The 16678-nt window shown below is 34.3% G+C and overlaps 1 protein-coding gene across 3 annotated transcripts in view; it reads left to right on the top strand.

Annotated features, from left to right (window-relative positions):
* PCDH7 (protocadherin 7) overlaps positions 1–16678 on the top strand; it is a 275271-nt gene that overhangs the window by 39592 nt on the left and 219001 nt on the right. The window contains exon 2 of one of the 3 annotated variants that reach the window (XM_085322868.1): positions 11371–13032. The exons of the other annotated variants lie outside the window; for them this stretch is intronic. Within the exon in view, the coding sequence (XP_085178994.1) occupies positions 11371–11448 (78 nt within the window). The 3' untranslated portion in view covers positions 11449–13032. Of the gene's footprint in view, positions 1–11370; positions 13033–16678 lie in introns of those variants that run through there. 3 annotated transcript variants of the gene reach the window in all.

Below are 16678 nucleotides of genomic sequence, written 5' to 3'. Positions count from 1 at the left end.
AGTGTAATGCTCTAGCAATTTTGTGTTGCCTTGTATGGCATCAAATGCTGACAAAAAGAGTATACTAACCAAATGTGGACTAGAAAGGAATTAATATGGTCAGCTTCCATGTAACTGTTCTTCAGGAGAAGGGTTCTTTTTTAGTTTTAATGACTTTGTGTGGTTGCTTTGAAAATGGTATTTTGGTTATATAATTATTGAGTGGGAAAAATCAGCTAAGTCAAAAAAAAGTGAGTTAATTCTAACAACCTTTGGAAACTAATCACAAGTGTACCAGATTTATGGATTTAAATTAGTCTGTAAAAGTCAACTTCCAAGTTTTTGTACCTTCCCGCTGTTTTATGTACTTGAACACAAAACTTACTGCAAAAGAGTATAGAAGGCATTTTATAATATATGTTTGCTCTGTTTTCTAACAACATAAGTGTTTTGCTTAAGCAGATTTGCTAGGAAGTGACAGTTCTGAAAAATTGGACACAGTGGCTGCTGGAAGTATTTCAGTTCCAGGCAATCTAAATAGTGCAGAAGGAGATGAAATATCACTGTGTTTTAAGGATGACAGGTTTGTCAAAGATTCCTCTTCACTCTCCAACCTAAAACAAATTGAGTAAATAAAGTATATCTATTTAGAATGTATGCACTCATTGAAGATGCGACACMTTTTAGATTTTTTCCTGAAAGAGCGAGTGAGAACACTGGCAGATGTAAAACACTTCATGAGGAGTGTAATTCTCCTGGTTTAATTAGTAGTTCTAAACAGTTTTGGATCATAACAGGCTTTCATGGAACACAGTTATGTAGTGAGGACCTAAGTAAAGTCTGGCAAGATGAGATTATATCAGACTATATTATTTTCTTCACAGTTCTGTTGCTACTCAGAAATTAGAATATTTTGTCTTGTGCTCGCATTCATTTCAGTAACACTGAAATAATATTTTGGGAATAAAATCAGGAGAATATTTTGGTCAGATCAGGTTTTCTAAACATTTGCTAATACTTTTTTGGTTTGCTTTTAAATAACTAATGAAATATCTGTGATAGATTTTTGATGTTTGTTTAACACAGTGGTAATAGCTCCTTACTACTTATTAACATGGTTGCAAACCTCTGGTGTAAGTTATAGATTTTTTTATAATATAGGTAGTATCTGTGTTTCATTGTCTGACTGCATATTTTTATGCCATAACCTAGCCATCATTTGAAAAAGTGCAGTTTTCTCATGCCTGGTTTTAACAGACCTGAAAATAAACCAGGAAAACTGAAATACCACATCATTTGGTGGCCTATACTTTACTCCCTTTTGATTTCATGGTGCCTTCTACACAGCTATGAGGCAAAACTCTGGAAGGGAACATGGCCTGATAGTTTAAATTTTCTTGAATTTTAATATACAGCCTTTAAGATGTTTAAAAAGACCAAGCTTAAAAGTAGAGGTGAGACCTTATTGAACATGGCTCTTCCTACCTCAGCAGATAATAATTGCTCATGATAAAATTTCTGCTCATCTCACTAACAGAGCAGTATCCTTCCAGTATATGCTTTATTGGCTATTCCATTTTGATAYGGCATCAGACTTGGTGCTGCCGTGTCCTCAGCGTGCTAGCATGCTCACTGAGGACASAAGGGAAATAATACTCAGCAAGGCTTTGGCAAGGGTTATAAAGTTCTGGTGAGGATGGACCCCAAACAAAGAACTACCCCTATGTGGAATCCAAAGTATGTGCAAGTACAGTCAAGGATAGCCAGTGTTCTTCTAACTGTCTTTTTGCTCATTTTGCTTGATAAATAAGTCTTATTTCATAATCTATTCCAAAAAGACCTTAACTATCTTAAGTAGTAAGTTAAGTTACTACCTTAAGTTTACCTCATTAAATCCTATCATAGATATTTTCTTTTCTCTTAGTCCTTGCTAGAGATTCCTGAAATTATTTTGCATCATTTTTGTTATAGCAAGTTCCAGCAAAATATCTAGAACCTTGGATTTTTCAAGTTCTTGTCTGATATATGCAGAAAGGACTTAGGTATTTTCCTTTCAACAAAGTAAGTTTTTTTTTTTCCATTAACCTGAACCATGTGTTTGGTTCAAGGAAAGCCAAAAGTTGGAGAGTATCTACTCAATATATTTTTTTTTCTGATAAACAACATAAAAGCTTTTAGGAGAAGGATTCCAAAGATCTGTCATTTCCTTGAAGAAGCTAAGCTACCTCGCATTTTTGAGAATAATGAAAGCTGTAACTGAAAAATTGTAACTGATAAAGTATCTTCCTTTAACTCTGCTCAGTAGTTAAACATTTTTTCCACATATTTTGTGAATAGGTAGCTTAAAATAGGATTCTGTTGTCGTGCTTCTTTTAGGGGAAGAGGAAGAATTTGCCACCTCCTAAATGGAAAGATTTAGAGTCCTAGACAGAAATGTTTCTGTGTATCTCTAGCAAGTTTCTATTTAGTTTATAGAAATGGTATTTCCATATTGTGTGTGTGTATCACACCAGTGTGCGATAGCCAACTGTAGAAAGGTATCAGTCAAAATAGTTTAGAAATTTCTCCACAAGTCTTTTGTCTGTGGGTCTCCTGATTACAGAAGGAAGACTCAACTGAGAGATAAGTAACTACTGAAAAGGTAGCAGGGAAATGGTTATGAAATTTTAAGGTTCAGCACCAGTTCAGCACTCTTATTTTTGAAGAAAGAGAGAGAGGCCTTTCATTTGTAAAATGCTGTACCTTGATATGGAAAGTATTGTAAAGTTACAATAGACATGGAGTACGCACTTGGAAATAGAGAAGTCAAATAAGTGTTAAGAATTGTCATCTATCAACCTTGGATGATATACTCTTCTTGCTCAGTCGGGTTAATCATAGTTTCCTCAATGTGCATATGTCTCTAGAAACTTATCCTCAGAAGAAGAAAAATATTTTTTATGTCCTTTTTTTTTTTTTTTTGAGATATATGGCAGCATTCTTAGGCTGTCCTGCTAATGGGTACTACAGATGCTATCAGTATAGGCAGCTGTGTAAAAATAACATGGACTATGCTTCTGTGACTTGAACTGATAGAGAAGGTGTTTTCACAATATAGACACAGTGCATATTAAATTTAATTTAAATATAGTGAAAGAAGGGGAAATGCACTTAAAACTGATTTTTGGTTTTGAAGTAAACATTTTGCTATTTCATCAGAAAAAGATGCTTCTTATTGAAAAGGAAGAAGAAAACAACCTAAAACAGCATATGTAGCAAATCTTTACATAATTCAATTCTTAATTGTGATGAGGAATTTGTGAGCAAAAGAATTGGTACTCACCTAATATCTATAAGCTTGCATAATATGCCATGTTTAGATTGTCAGAGTGCAATTTAATGTGAGGTAGTTTAACTGATCTCACAAATATTTGAATGCAACTTTCTTTCACTCCACTGTTCAGCTCCTTTCATATCTGTGTACTGTTAGTACTATAATGAGATTTGGACAGATGACATAATTTCACATATATCATAGCTACTGGCAAATGTAGCTTAATTTCAGTCATTTTAGATTTAATTTAAAAGGATGTCCAAGAAATTAAATGCCACTTCATTAACTAGTCATTTTTCCTTCTTTGTTTTTTTCTTTATTCTGCATCATACACTAATGATAAAAACAGCTGTCTACTGAACAACACTCATCTTTAAAATTCTGTCATTTTGTGAATCTAATTGTTTAGAACTGTGCTTTCTGTCATCTGTTCACATAGTTGAGTCAACCTATGCCCATATAAAAGGCACACTCCTGCATCTCCTTTTAACCTTGCCTTTTCTATTCAAATCAGTGATACACTGATAAAGACACTGAAAATAAGCAATGCTTATCTTTGCCTTCTGGAATATTTTCTGGGCGATCTTGCTTCATTTTTCTTTACTACAATATGCCTATATGATGGAGTGTTGCAATGATCAAAAAGTCTTCTAATCCAGGGTGAGAATGATATCTAATTGCATTCTTGAATTTAGTATAAAAGCTGGTAGGCCTGTCTGGTCAGTTCACAGAATCACAGAATGGTTGAGGTTGGAAGAGATCTCTGGAGATCATCTAGTCCAACCCCCCTGCTCAAGGAAGATCACCCAGAGCATGTCAGACAGGGTTGCATCCAGGCCGGCCTTGAAGATCTCCAGAGAAGGAGACTCCACCACCTCTCTGGGCAACCTGCTCCAGTGCTCTGTCGCTCTCACAGTGAAGAAGTTTCTCCTCATATTTGGGTGGAATTTCCTGTACCTGTCCAAAGATCCTGCATAAAGCAGTTAATCCCATTTTTCATCCACCCCTTCGTTATTCCTTTTCTTTTCATTTCTGTCTATAATGTTTTCTGGTTTTGCCCCTGAGACTCTACCTTTATAACCCTACTTTGCCTTTGGCATAATCCTCTTTGCCGCCTGACATCTAGAATTTTATCAACCCAGGAATAACAGCTGGTCTGTTACTGTGACAGAATTCGTGCTCCCTATGGTAGTGTTGCATTTATTTTCCTCTCCAGTCAATCTCTTTCTTCCCCTGCCTCTGAAGCCAAGCAGCCRTTATAATATCGCAGATATAGTTGGAGGGTTTGTGTTGAACGGGAATTGCTGGTCCAGGATCTCCAAATGGCTGAAGTATAAAGTGTTCTATTAAGTCTATTGTACCCATGAGATGAAAAGTAATACTTCGTATTGCAAAATCAACCATAAATGTATCATCTTTCTATCTTTGCCACATCATAGCAGTCTATTTAAAATATATCTATAAAGCATTTCATTCTAAGAATAATGCTTATGTCTCTCAAAAATATTTCTCTAGAAGTCCTCTTTGACCTTATATGTGCAAGTGAAGATTTTAGTAAGCAATAAATTTAATTGACAGATACCATTACATGTAGATTATACGTTAGACAGTGATGAAAAATGTGCCATATTTAAAAAAAAAATTAAAAAAACACTTGTTTCATTAGTGTTGTCATCCTTTAAAAATTGCATTTAAAAAAATTTGGTGAATTACCGTTCACCTCACTTTTTGTATGCATTAGACACAGAAGTGTTGCCAATCTTTATTTTCTTTCTGTCTTACTAAGTACTATATGATGGCTGGAGAAGTTGTTATAAACAAATGTAGTACTGTATCTGAAGTAGCAAAGGATCACTGGCAGAGAAAGGAGATACTTTGTCTCTAGGCAGATTAATACTGGGACTTGGGGAAGTACATTCCCTGTTCAAGCTATATGGCTTATTCTCTACAGCGTTGGCCTTGGGTAGCAGGTAGAAAAAATGGTAGTAGTGCCAAAGACAGATGGGAGGAAAGTGGGAGGGTGGCATGCAAATACTTTTCATACACATGTCCTAGATGTCTTTTCAGAGCCTCTGATGCTTAATCGTTAATTCTACATACAGACAAAAGACATAAAAATGGATCTTTTCCATTGATTAAAATACATGATCAGGAAAACTGCTAGCAATGAGAAGCAGGAGGAGGAGAGGAGGGTCAGATAATCAAAGAAGGTACATTATAAGGGGTCATTTGGGGGTAAAGGGTAGAACGTTGACAAAAATCAGCGAAGGCAGGCATTACAAAGAGGGTTGAAAGAAACAGCAAAATTTTAAGTGGTTATATTAACCAAAAAAGAGCAAGAAAAAAGAAATAGGACAATTATCACACTTAGTGGCAAAAGATAACTTAGTTGTGACCCAAAATTGAAATGAATGTTTTGTCTTAGTTTTCAATGAAGGTGATAATGTTGTGTATGGGAGCAAAAGCTGGAAGTCAATCTGAGATGAAAGCAGAACTTGGAGTTTGATGTATTTAAGTCAAGGAAGCAGCAAGTTCTCATCACAGTGAACTGGAACATGACATTCCAGGTCTTCTGTAAATAAATGTATTAGGAAAAAAATAGTACTGTTTTGCTGGAGAATAGCAAGTATGATATTTAAGTAGTGGGAAAGAAGAAGGGGGATAAAGGTCTGAAGAAGTGTGACCTCATTTTTTATCGAGCAACAAAGAAGATTTATTTGAAAAAATGGAGTTGCTGACATAAATGAAAAAAGGAGGATGGAATAAAATGGAAAATGGTTTTACTGAAAGGGGTTCATACCAAACCAATCTGATACCTTCCTTTGAGAAGATAACCAATTTTCTAGATAAAGAAAATGTAGTAATCTCGTCTCTTTGGACTTCAGCAAGCAGTTGATACTGTGCCACAAGGGAAGTTGTTTGTTCAAGTGAGGAAGATGGGGATTAATAGAGAAATTATAAAATATGTAAGAAATTGGYGAAAATGAGATGACAATGGATTTTGTTGCAAAGGGAAACATTGAAATGGAGGAAAAGCTATTCATTCAAGTCAAGCATCAGTCTTAAGACTGATTTTGTTTTATATTTTAAATAATGACCTTGGTGCGAGAATGCAAGTATAGTAATGACACTTGATGTTGAAACAAATACGATAAACATGATGCATATGGGGGAGGATTAGACTATACTAGATGAAGAACTGGAAAACATTTTTGACTGTAGCAACAAAATAAAACTTAACAGCTCAAAATACAATAGCAATAGCAGGACTATAACTTGTAAATTCAGTTAGGAAATCATCAGTTGGAAGTAACAGAAAAACAGGAGAATTGAATGAATTAGTCACCAAGTTATTATGAGCACCAATGTGATGTAGGCAAATATTATTCCTGCAATATTAGGATACATGCATCAGGTAGCATGTTGCAACGAGAGAAATGGATGTTTTCCTGTCAGTTGAGGAAGCATTTATGAGACTTCGTCTGAAAGATTTTTATATTATTTTTGTCAACCATATTCAGGAAGAGTTAAGTTTACATTCAGGGATTCAGAGAAGAACTATAGGGAAAAACATGGGGTTAGCTGTGCAAGAGATGACTAAAAGGGCTTTGCTTATTCAGACTTAGGGCTCTGAAAGACATGTAGTGGCAGGCTAAAACTGAATGGCAGAAGCTGTTACTATCCTCAAGGCAGGAATATATGAACCTCCTCTGAATCATTTGTGAACCACTGCCTGGTGTATTAGGGTAAACCAAAATTAGAATTGCTTTACTTTAATACGCCCAGCTGAAGACTGCAATAGTACATGAGCTCAGTTCATAGGCGTATCAGATAACCCTGCCCTGAAGGCAGAGGAGGTGGAGCAGATGTATGAGGGTGGTAACTATTACTGCTGGCTGGTTTTAAGCCACTGTTATATGTATCTCAGAGCCTTAAAAATGTAAGCGGTGAGAGGAAATTTGATTGCTCTTTGCAAATATACTGGGAATAAATACTAGGAAAAAAAAAGAACAATGCAAATATTATAGCAGTTAGTATGTTACATATACACTTAGATTGGAAAAATGAAAAAAAGATTTTGACCTTCTGGAGGTATGAAGATGAAATGAGAAAAAAAAAATTGATTTTAAAATAGAGTTTGGTCAGTGAGGAAAAAGAATTATACTGTATATTCCTTCCAGTAGGTTCCTGTATTCCTCAGAAAAGAAAAAAAGAGGCTGGGCTATTCATACTTCTGTTTCTTACCAGTGGATTAAACTATTAGTTGTATTGTCTACACCAAGATCAAGCTATGTTCTGTTGGCTGTTTAAAGAGCAGCAGAAACCTCAGTGCGAGGTTTGCAGCAACAGAGGTGTCTAAGGATATCAGTACTTGCTGTTCTTTTTTTCTGTGAGGCTTTTCCTTTTCTTGATGTGGTGCTATTGCTGAGTTTTCAAGAAAGATGAGAGTGCTTCTGGCTTAAGATTGTAATAAATAAGTTAAATATGTAACATTTTTGTAATTATTATAGTGTTTCTTATAAGAGTGTATTTGTATTTTTGTTCACTAGGGTAAAGTAACAGAATTTTAGTGAATGTATTATGCAAGTCATATGCAAACCATATAGCAATTTTCATTACTGAGATTTTTTAAGTAGATTAATCTTATGTTACCCCACTCCTTGCCTCCAAAGAACTATTAAACTTACATTTTTGACCACTCTCTACTTGGAATTATTAATGCCAAGCAGGCTTAAATGTTCAAAGTTAATTCAAAGTTAATTTCATGATATGCAGAACCTTCCACCAAATTCTGAAGGCCTAGTGATCATAAAAACAGTATTCCAGAGCATTAATAAATGTAATGAATAATATAGGTTTATTTTGTCAACTTTATGCTTATAATAATAGGGTTAAAATGAGAATGTGTTTATTTTTCTATTTTTAGTATAAGTTAGAATATTTAGATTTGATGAACTTGATTTACCTAGCATGTAGAAGTCAGGAGTAGCTGCATTGAAGTTGCAAAGCTTGAGCCTACTGATGCAAAGCAGTTAAGATAAAATATACTGACAATTATAGTTAAGTAGGGCTAAATGAGAATACAGTCATGTTGAACTTTGTGCCACATCTAAATGTCTTACCCTTTTAAATTGATTTTCTTTTTTTAAACTTTATCTCATTATCAGGAGTATTGATATATTTTCTTATATAAAACTACACTGTATATCTATGAAAGAAATTCTAAGGACTAAAAGCTGTGCATCTCTTTGTGGTCCTATTTAGCATACCTCATTCATTTCTTATTCAGACAAATTTTCATTAATGTCAAGTTGCTTCCCTGTTTTTTCACTCTATATTTGGCCCTTAGTGATTTGGCAAATAGTGCATAAAAGGTAAAGCACATGAGATGTTAAAATTTTTCTTTACTGATTTATGTTTGTTATGTGATTGTGGTCCTTTGGTTTTATGTACTTTAAAGCTTATTCAACAAATACATTATATTGTTTAGCTAAAATATAAATTAAAAGTTGTACTGTCTCAAATGTTAGGTAACATTATGCTTAGGGTAAAAGGAAATTGGACTCAGAATGTAAGAAGAGCCTTCCAGGCCTGTATTTCTGTGTTACAGACTGACTTAGCAGAGAACTGCAAGCATCAGGCTCATGAAAACTATGACTCTTAATTCTTTATTTTACTCTCCTTGATGTATGTGCATTTCCATACTGGGAAGTAGTAGGAGAAGAGGGACAGAAATTAGTAAGATTCTCCAACTGCAAGAGAAAAGTGAGGAAAACAACACCTCATTTCACAAATATTTAGAGAAGGAGAAAAAAGAATTTTGTATTTTTTCCATCAGYCATTACCATAGCAGGAAGTGTTGGGCTATCTGTGGATGTGTCTGCATTAATGATTTAGTGCAGGTAAGAGTTCTTTTTGGTGTAAATTTGCCATTTGTCTATATATGGAGTGCCACTGTGCATATTTGTGTGCTGTAGATCCTTTAGAATTCCTTCCAGGATGGTCCTCAGGGTGTCACATGGTGTTTGCCACTTGCAGTGGAAATGCAGCATCCTCCAGCAKTWTGCTCTCTGTTGATGCATAGTGTATGCCTAGGACTGGCATAAGAGTGCAAACTTCACTGCTGGTAAAGGCACAGTGTAGACCTACAGTCCTGGAACTATAAGGAGTTGCATCAAATCACACAGACATCCTTCACTTTATACTGCACAGGTAATACAAACTGCTGTGTAATATGGACATACACAGTGATACCTCCCTGATTGTTTGAATTTGTGAGGGCATACTGTATTGCATTTCTGATACAAAGATTTAACACCTTGTCTAGTAGATATCAAGCARTTTTTTTCCTTGTTTTATTTTTTCCCTTTGCATTGATTTATGATTTGATTTATTAACTAAGGAATATCAGGAATCTCTCTATCATAGAAGAGAAAAATTGGTTTCAGAAAAATCTATTACAATTATGAACCTTTTTTGTCCTCAGATATATCTTGTAAATACAACCAGTGCTCTCTTTTGCATTTGTGTCTTGGAGAAAGATAGTTAAGACAAATAAATAAATAGTTAAGACAAATAGAAGCAGACCCTGTTGACTGTGTGATGGACAAGTCTACCATTCCAATGAATACTTTCTCCTTAAAGTTAGCTAAATTTACTTTTTATATGAACTTGAATAACTGCTATGTAGAGTTGAAGTTACCAACTTTGAGGTACTCAAGGAACTTACAGGATAGATAGATGGATGGATGGATGAACAATAGYATTATATATATTCCTATCAAGCTTTTTTGGCCAGTCTAGTATTTTTGCTATTAGGTGAGCTAAGATAGTGGAAACATAAAGAACTTTGCATATAATTGGACTGATGATGATGAAACCTTTTACTGAGGCATAAATATATTTCTTCTGCAACCAAAGCAGAATGTTTTACTTACTTGTCCCAGATGGCTTCCTGTAAGAAGATCATATTTAGATTGGGGAACAGACGTTACTTATTTGAGGACATTTGGGAGTCTTTTATGGATTATGTTCATAGAGCAAAAGCAGCTTTGTAGAGATGCTTGACATTGTTATCCTACACTTGTGTAAATTGGTTTTAACTTCACTTACGTGTAATAGATTACAAAGAGTGATTCATTAAAATGCTGGAAAAAAAGGAATTAGCAGTGAGTGGTGTGAAATAAATACAAGTTATTAATAATACAAACATATTATAAAAGCTGGAAAGACTAGCTGATGAATGACAACTAAGTGTATTATATAACCAACTCACACAGGGTTAATGTTTTGCAAAGATGACCTGTTTGTGAGTGATATTTTAAGAGCTCATTTTTAAGAATCTGTTGGACAGAAACGTTCACTGTTTATCATTAGACGWGCATGTCTCTTCAGCATCTCATTTCCCTCAAAAACATATTGATTAAAGCAGTTCAAGGAAAGCACACTTTCCTCTAATTCTTATTTTTCTTTATGTCAACCTTACAGTATAATAATTGATATCTGGCATTTTGACTGACATATTTTCACAGAATTTTGTGAACAGAATCACTGTATTTTGTATTACCATCCACATCTTGCTCTGGTTTTTGGCAGGGTAAGGGAAGGCGGTGTTGTTTGTTTTCTTCTGAAATTCCTATTCTTTACTTCTTTAAACCAGCTGATATTATTAGTGACTATTGTCCTGTTTATCCCATGACTTCATGGAGAAAAGTTGTGTTTGTCACTGATAGCTGAAACATTATTTTTTACTCTGTGTGCAGTAATTTTTATAAGAAATGAAGAATCAGAAATTACTGCAGTATTTTGTACAGTGTGAACATTATTACATACTACTGTATGATTTAAGCTATTCTGTTCCTGGACATAGTTCACTTGATTCCTTTTATCATTAAATTATACATAATGCTATTCAGACCATTTTCACTGTCATATAGTTATGCTATGGTGTATGTTTGGACCTACTAGAGAGAAGAGGACTCTCTTTGCTCACTTACAAGATCCATCATATGGGATTACATGAGTTAAAACCTACTCACATCCCGGTAAGCAGACATATATTTTTGTATTTTTTGTAGGTGGATACAGTGCAGACTACGCAGCACCCTGGCCACATTGAGGAATCATGTAAAATGAATGTTTGTGCTCGTAAGTGAAGTTTTTGCAAAGTGAAACTCCAACTCTAATGAATGTTGGATCACAAAATACCTGAATTCTCTTTACTCTCATATTCATAAATTGATTCCCAGGGGGCAGGGTCACTGCAGAACTAAGTGGACCTTGAAAACTATATATATAAAAAAAATAGAAAATGAAGAAAACCTCACAACAAATCATTTTAAAAACTGAAAACAAGAGATTCAGATTACATTTTTGATGCATTTGGAAAGACATTAATCAGAGACAAGATTCTAAACCAGAGAAACAAAAGGGATGTGAGACAAGTTCGGTAAGCAAAAATGATCTTCAATGGAAGAACAGAATCAAATGCCATCTAATTTAGGACTAAGAACAGGATGAAAAAAGACTGTTTTCTGCTTTGTTCCATCTTTGAAAGGACTAGAATTTGATTAGATGATTGCTTCAATTAGAAACTGAGAGATGAGTGTGAACAAGATTGAATTTTTAGTGTTTGAATCAGGGAAGTATTTGTGGTTTGCTGAAAAAAAATGATCAGTCCTGATGATGTGCTAGATAAACAAAGAAAAATATTCTATACCTCAGAACTGTATTCCTGAAAAACCAAATATAGTCCTATCATTTAAAATCTTTGCACTACTTGGGCACATTGAGAGAGATGGGGAGAAAGATTAGGGGAAAGACTCTTCAGATTTTGCTGAAAAAAATGGCTCTACAAGGAAGTGAGGTTGATACAGAGGGGAGAAGAAAACAAAAGATACTAAATGATTCTACCAGAGAACACAGGAGTCAACGGTCACCTACATATATACACTCAGTTTGGTTAATAAACACAAGTTAATTCATATGGCTGGAGAACTCTAGATGAGAATAGCTGTGGCAAGAATAGTACAACTGCCAACATCAAAACACATGTAGGGAGAACCTCTGCAACTCAGTCACTGTTAAACTATATACATCATATAAAGCAAAAGACTATAGCCCTGACCCCAATTATATCCAAATCTATCTATCTATATACATATATATATCTATTAAAAAAACTCTAATTTTGTATTTATTTTATGTTTGGGTATTACACTGTAGGAACATCAGCTTATGACTTAGAGAAAGTAGAAGCTGAATATTTTCTTCTGAATAATTGCTTCATTTATATCATTCATCATCATAAATAACTGCAAGATGTTTCAAGTATTAAAGAATATTTCAACAAGCTCTTTTTTAAAAAAGTAAGGCATAGCTGCAGCCAGTTGAATATTCTGATCTAAATCTGGTACAACCATGTGAGGAAACTGTATTATATTTTTTACTTAAGTATGTGTTATCACTTGCCTTCACAAAATGGCTTTTCGTCTGTGATAGCAACAGTGCTGAAGACCACTTTTTCTCTCCTAATTGTTACGTATTTAGGTCTGAATTAGCTCATCTTTTGTGTTTATTCCTTCAAAACTGATAGTCTGGCACTCTTTTCCACTTGTGGTAATCAGTTCCAAGTGGAGGAATTTATGATACAGTGGAGGCTTTGACCTCTCTATTGTACTGAGAATATATTACCAAACTTCAAAGTCTGTATACTGCTACTGTATTGATTTTATTTTCTGTGAACAAAATCAATAAACAAAATTAAAATAAAAAAATYAATACTTTCATTTTTGAATTGATTCAGTTTTCTATATGTACTTTGTTTATTTAACCTTGATTGCTAGAACTCATTGATACGAAAACACATTGAGACCTTCAGGAACTTTGCATAAAGGAATCCTTTGTAAATGAAGAAAATACAGAGGGAAAAAAAAGCAAAAAAATAAGAGAGAGAGGAATGCAAAGGCAAAAGAAACAAAAAGATATTAAAAGAGAAATGCGTCTCCTTCAGATGGTTTACATTGTGCAGGAGTATCACAAGATCTATAAATATTAGTACTAGCAGCTTTGTTAAGAAAGGTCAGCATACAGATTGTTTCCTTTGCATTCTCTTTCCATTTCTTTTAATGCAATAGATCACTGAAAATCGTATGTGGAGTACCTATGATCCAGAGACCATATTTCATTTTGATCCTTCAGTGAGTTCAGAACAATTGCAAAGCTTGTCTAAAGATGAGAAATAATAACAAAATATATTTAACATGTAAAATTTCAAAGAAATGAATGCATTAAGTATGCAAACATATTTGCGATTTTTTCACCCTTTTTCTGAGTATCAGCATTATCTTAGTCAGAAAAAATGTTTCAGCTGGTGAGTGTAAAGAGGAATGTTGAGGATCTCTGGTCAGATTCTTATCTCAGATACAGCAAGCCTGTATTTCAATAAAATTATTCTGCAAAAATGGATCAAATCCAAATTGTTTCTTTTGTGTTCATTGCAATTTCATTGTTCTATATTTAATTTTCTGGTCAGAAGCAATTAGCAACAGAGGATCCTTGAAAAATATTGTGCAACTACTGTAATTTTCAGATTTCAGAGTTTAGCAAACACATGATTTGTATGAAATAAAACACTTTTATTTGCCTTCTGCTAAAACAGCAGTGGGGAAAGGCCAGCAAAACTGTGGGAGGCCAAATGAAGGATTTTTTCCTGTGTGGCGACAACTTGAAAGACACCATGAATTTTAAAATTACAAGTGGTGATACAGCTTTTTACAACTATTTCTTTCCCCTTTGCCTCCTACGGCTGCGTCATGGTWGGATAATGTCTTCATTTGGAATGTGAAAGCTTATTTGTGACCAGGGCATACTACTTTGTGCTTGCCATTGTCTTAGAAGGATGAAAAGAAAGTCTATCCATACYTGTTTCATTTTCCTACCTTTTAAGAGCTTAAGTGAGAGCTTTTAAAGCCAAACCTGACTTGCCTTATTCATTTGAATAGTCCAGATAAAGCTGTGAGACTGCTTGTATGAGTAAAGATGACTTTTCTTTTAACATCATTTTATTTTCACTTCTATTTTATACAAGACCATTAAAGAATAATATATATCAGTAGCAAACTCTCASGGAGGTTGTAATACACAATCACTTTAGTTAGTTAAAAAATAAGTTAGATAAATTTTTATTAGGAATGATATAGGAAGTGGCCATCAGTGGGAATTCAAGCTATGTGACACAAGATTTCTTTTCTCTTCCTAATGGTTATACTTCTGTGGRTTGTGTACTCTTGGTTTGTAGAAGCACTCTCACTGATGCCAATTGCAAGTCTAAATGTAGATGGAGAAGTAGATGTGGTCTTTTCAGTAGTAGTCAATTTACCAAACCATCCATCAAACCTAAACTGAAGGATAAAATTAAGCAAACTTCCCCCACCTAGACTACATTTTAGTCTAAGATTGTACAATATAATTTAATTTAAATAATTTGTTTTTGCAAAGGTTCATTAACCAGCTTAAGATCTTCTCTTGAGATTTCTCAGGCTTGTTAAAAAACCTCTGTCTCTGCTCTTCATGCAAGCTTCACTTAGGCACATAAGCATAGGGGCTTGCTATTTAAAACAGCTGGTGTGATAATCCATACTTTAACCCACTGCTCATTTTCCTGTGTGAGAATCACTAGGCTCAGTGTATTCTGCTGGGCTAGTAAAAGGTAGCCTTTTACTCTCTGATGCAGTAGCTACATTTAAATTTCCAAGATATACTTATTATGCATATTTATAAACACGAGAATATCTCCATCTGCACTGGGGGAAAAAAAGAACCTACTGTGCTTGACTTTTGACATTACATTTAGAGAACACCTTAATTATTTGAAAAAAACATTCCAGCTTCTATACTGTTCTCAATATTTAACAAGAGTCCACATTAAAAGTACAGTATATGATGAATGTCTCAGATAACCCTTTGTAACACTATGAACATACCTGCACAATCTTATTGTTTAAAATTAAGCCATTTATTTTAGTTATGATGTGTCAGAAGATATCAAGAAACCACAATCACATTATTATTCTTAATCATACTCTGGCTTACCATATCAGCACTGAATTTTCCTTTGATCTGTAGTTCCTAGAAGTGGAATCAGAACTATCTATCACAGAAAAAAAAGTGTGGTGCTCTTTCAGAAGGAGTTATGATGCTGCTGGCAGGAAAAAAAAGTTCATTATTTCTCCTGGCAGTTATAACAGAACCTTCAATAGTCTTCAGCTATGAAATTCATGGAAGCCATTACAGTTTTCAAATCAAGTTTAGAATTAATTTCCTTCCAAATCAGATTACTTTTCACATTCAAACAACCTCGATTTAGCCCAATAACACCATTTTGAATAGCATGTGCCAGCCTAGTATATTTACAAAAGATTTCTATTATTTGTTATTTATACATATTTATATTGTGTTTGCTTATGGGTTATCTTTGAGAAAACTCAACATTAGAAATATGTCAGAAAAAAATGTTTTCACATATTCTAAAGGATTTCAGTAAACCTAATTATGCTGCGTAGGCCGTCTTATCAGGCTTAATTATTCATGTTACATTTTACAGCATTTACATTTGAGAATATAGCAGGACTTTAAAYTGGCTTTTGACACAAAATAACCTTTCTTTAAAATGTGAAACTGTGCACAGATTATTGTTGTTTCTGGAAAAAATACCACCTCTCAAATACTGTTCAGAACAATTTTATTTTAAGAACAACTATGTGCAAAAGGGTTGTATATAGACTCTGTGAGCAACCCCAGAAGAATGTGTAGGCATACTTCTACGTCATAAATGTCCATCTACTTTTCTTCCAGATTCCTAGCAAAATGAAGATTTACTTCTCTTATTCACCACTGTGCTATGAGTATGGTACAMGACAAAGAATATAGAAAGTAGGGCTAAATCTAATCTGACCTGCTCATTTTATGAAATTCTACATCGAAGTGAGTTAGCACATTACCAAGCTTACACAAGCATGAATATTAAMTAGAGGGTAACATTATTGTAAAGGTAGGTGTCTAATCTTAGCTGTATAGGCTCACTATTGAGAGATCCCAGGGTGAGAAACAGGCACCTCTAGAAGCCTATTCATGCCAGACTGGGCTGGATTTCTTTTAGGATGAAACCCTTATAGAGGTACCTGTTTATCTCCCACTGACTACAGAGGAACTTAGAGGATTTTTAAATGTGTTCAAACTCAAAACTTTTGCGTTTAATGTCAGTTAAYGTGGAACAAATTGTTTAACTAGAAATGTCTCATCTCACTTTGCTTTCATGTACATCAAATGATAGAACATGGTATATATATACTTGACTTTATTCACCACACAATAGCATTCTTCTGG

The sequence above is a fragment of the Rhea americana genome, unplaced genomic scaffold (genome assembly GCF_003343005.1).
Source record: "Rhea americana isolate MKP2758 unplaced genomic scaffold, rheAme1 scaffold_8, whole genome shotgun sequence".
NCBI classification, from domain to species: domain Eukaryota; kingdom Metazoa; phylum Chordata; class Aves; order Rheiformes; family Rheidae; genus Rhea; species Rhea americana.
This window is presented reverse-complemented; position numbering and strand designations above follow the sequence as displayed.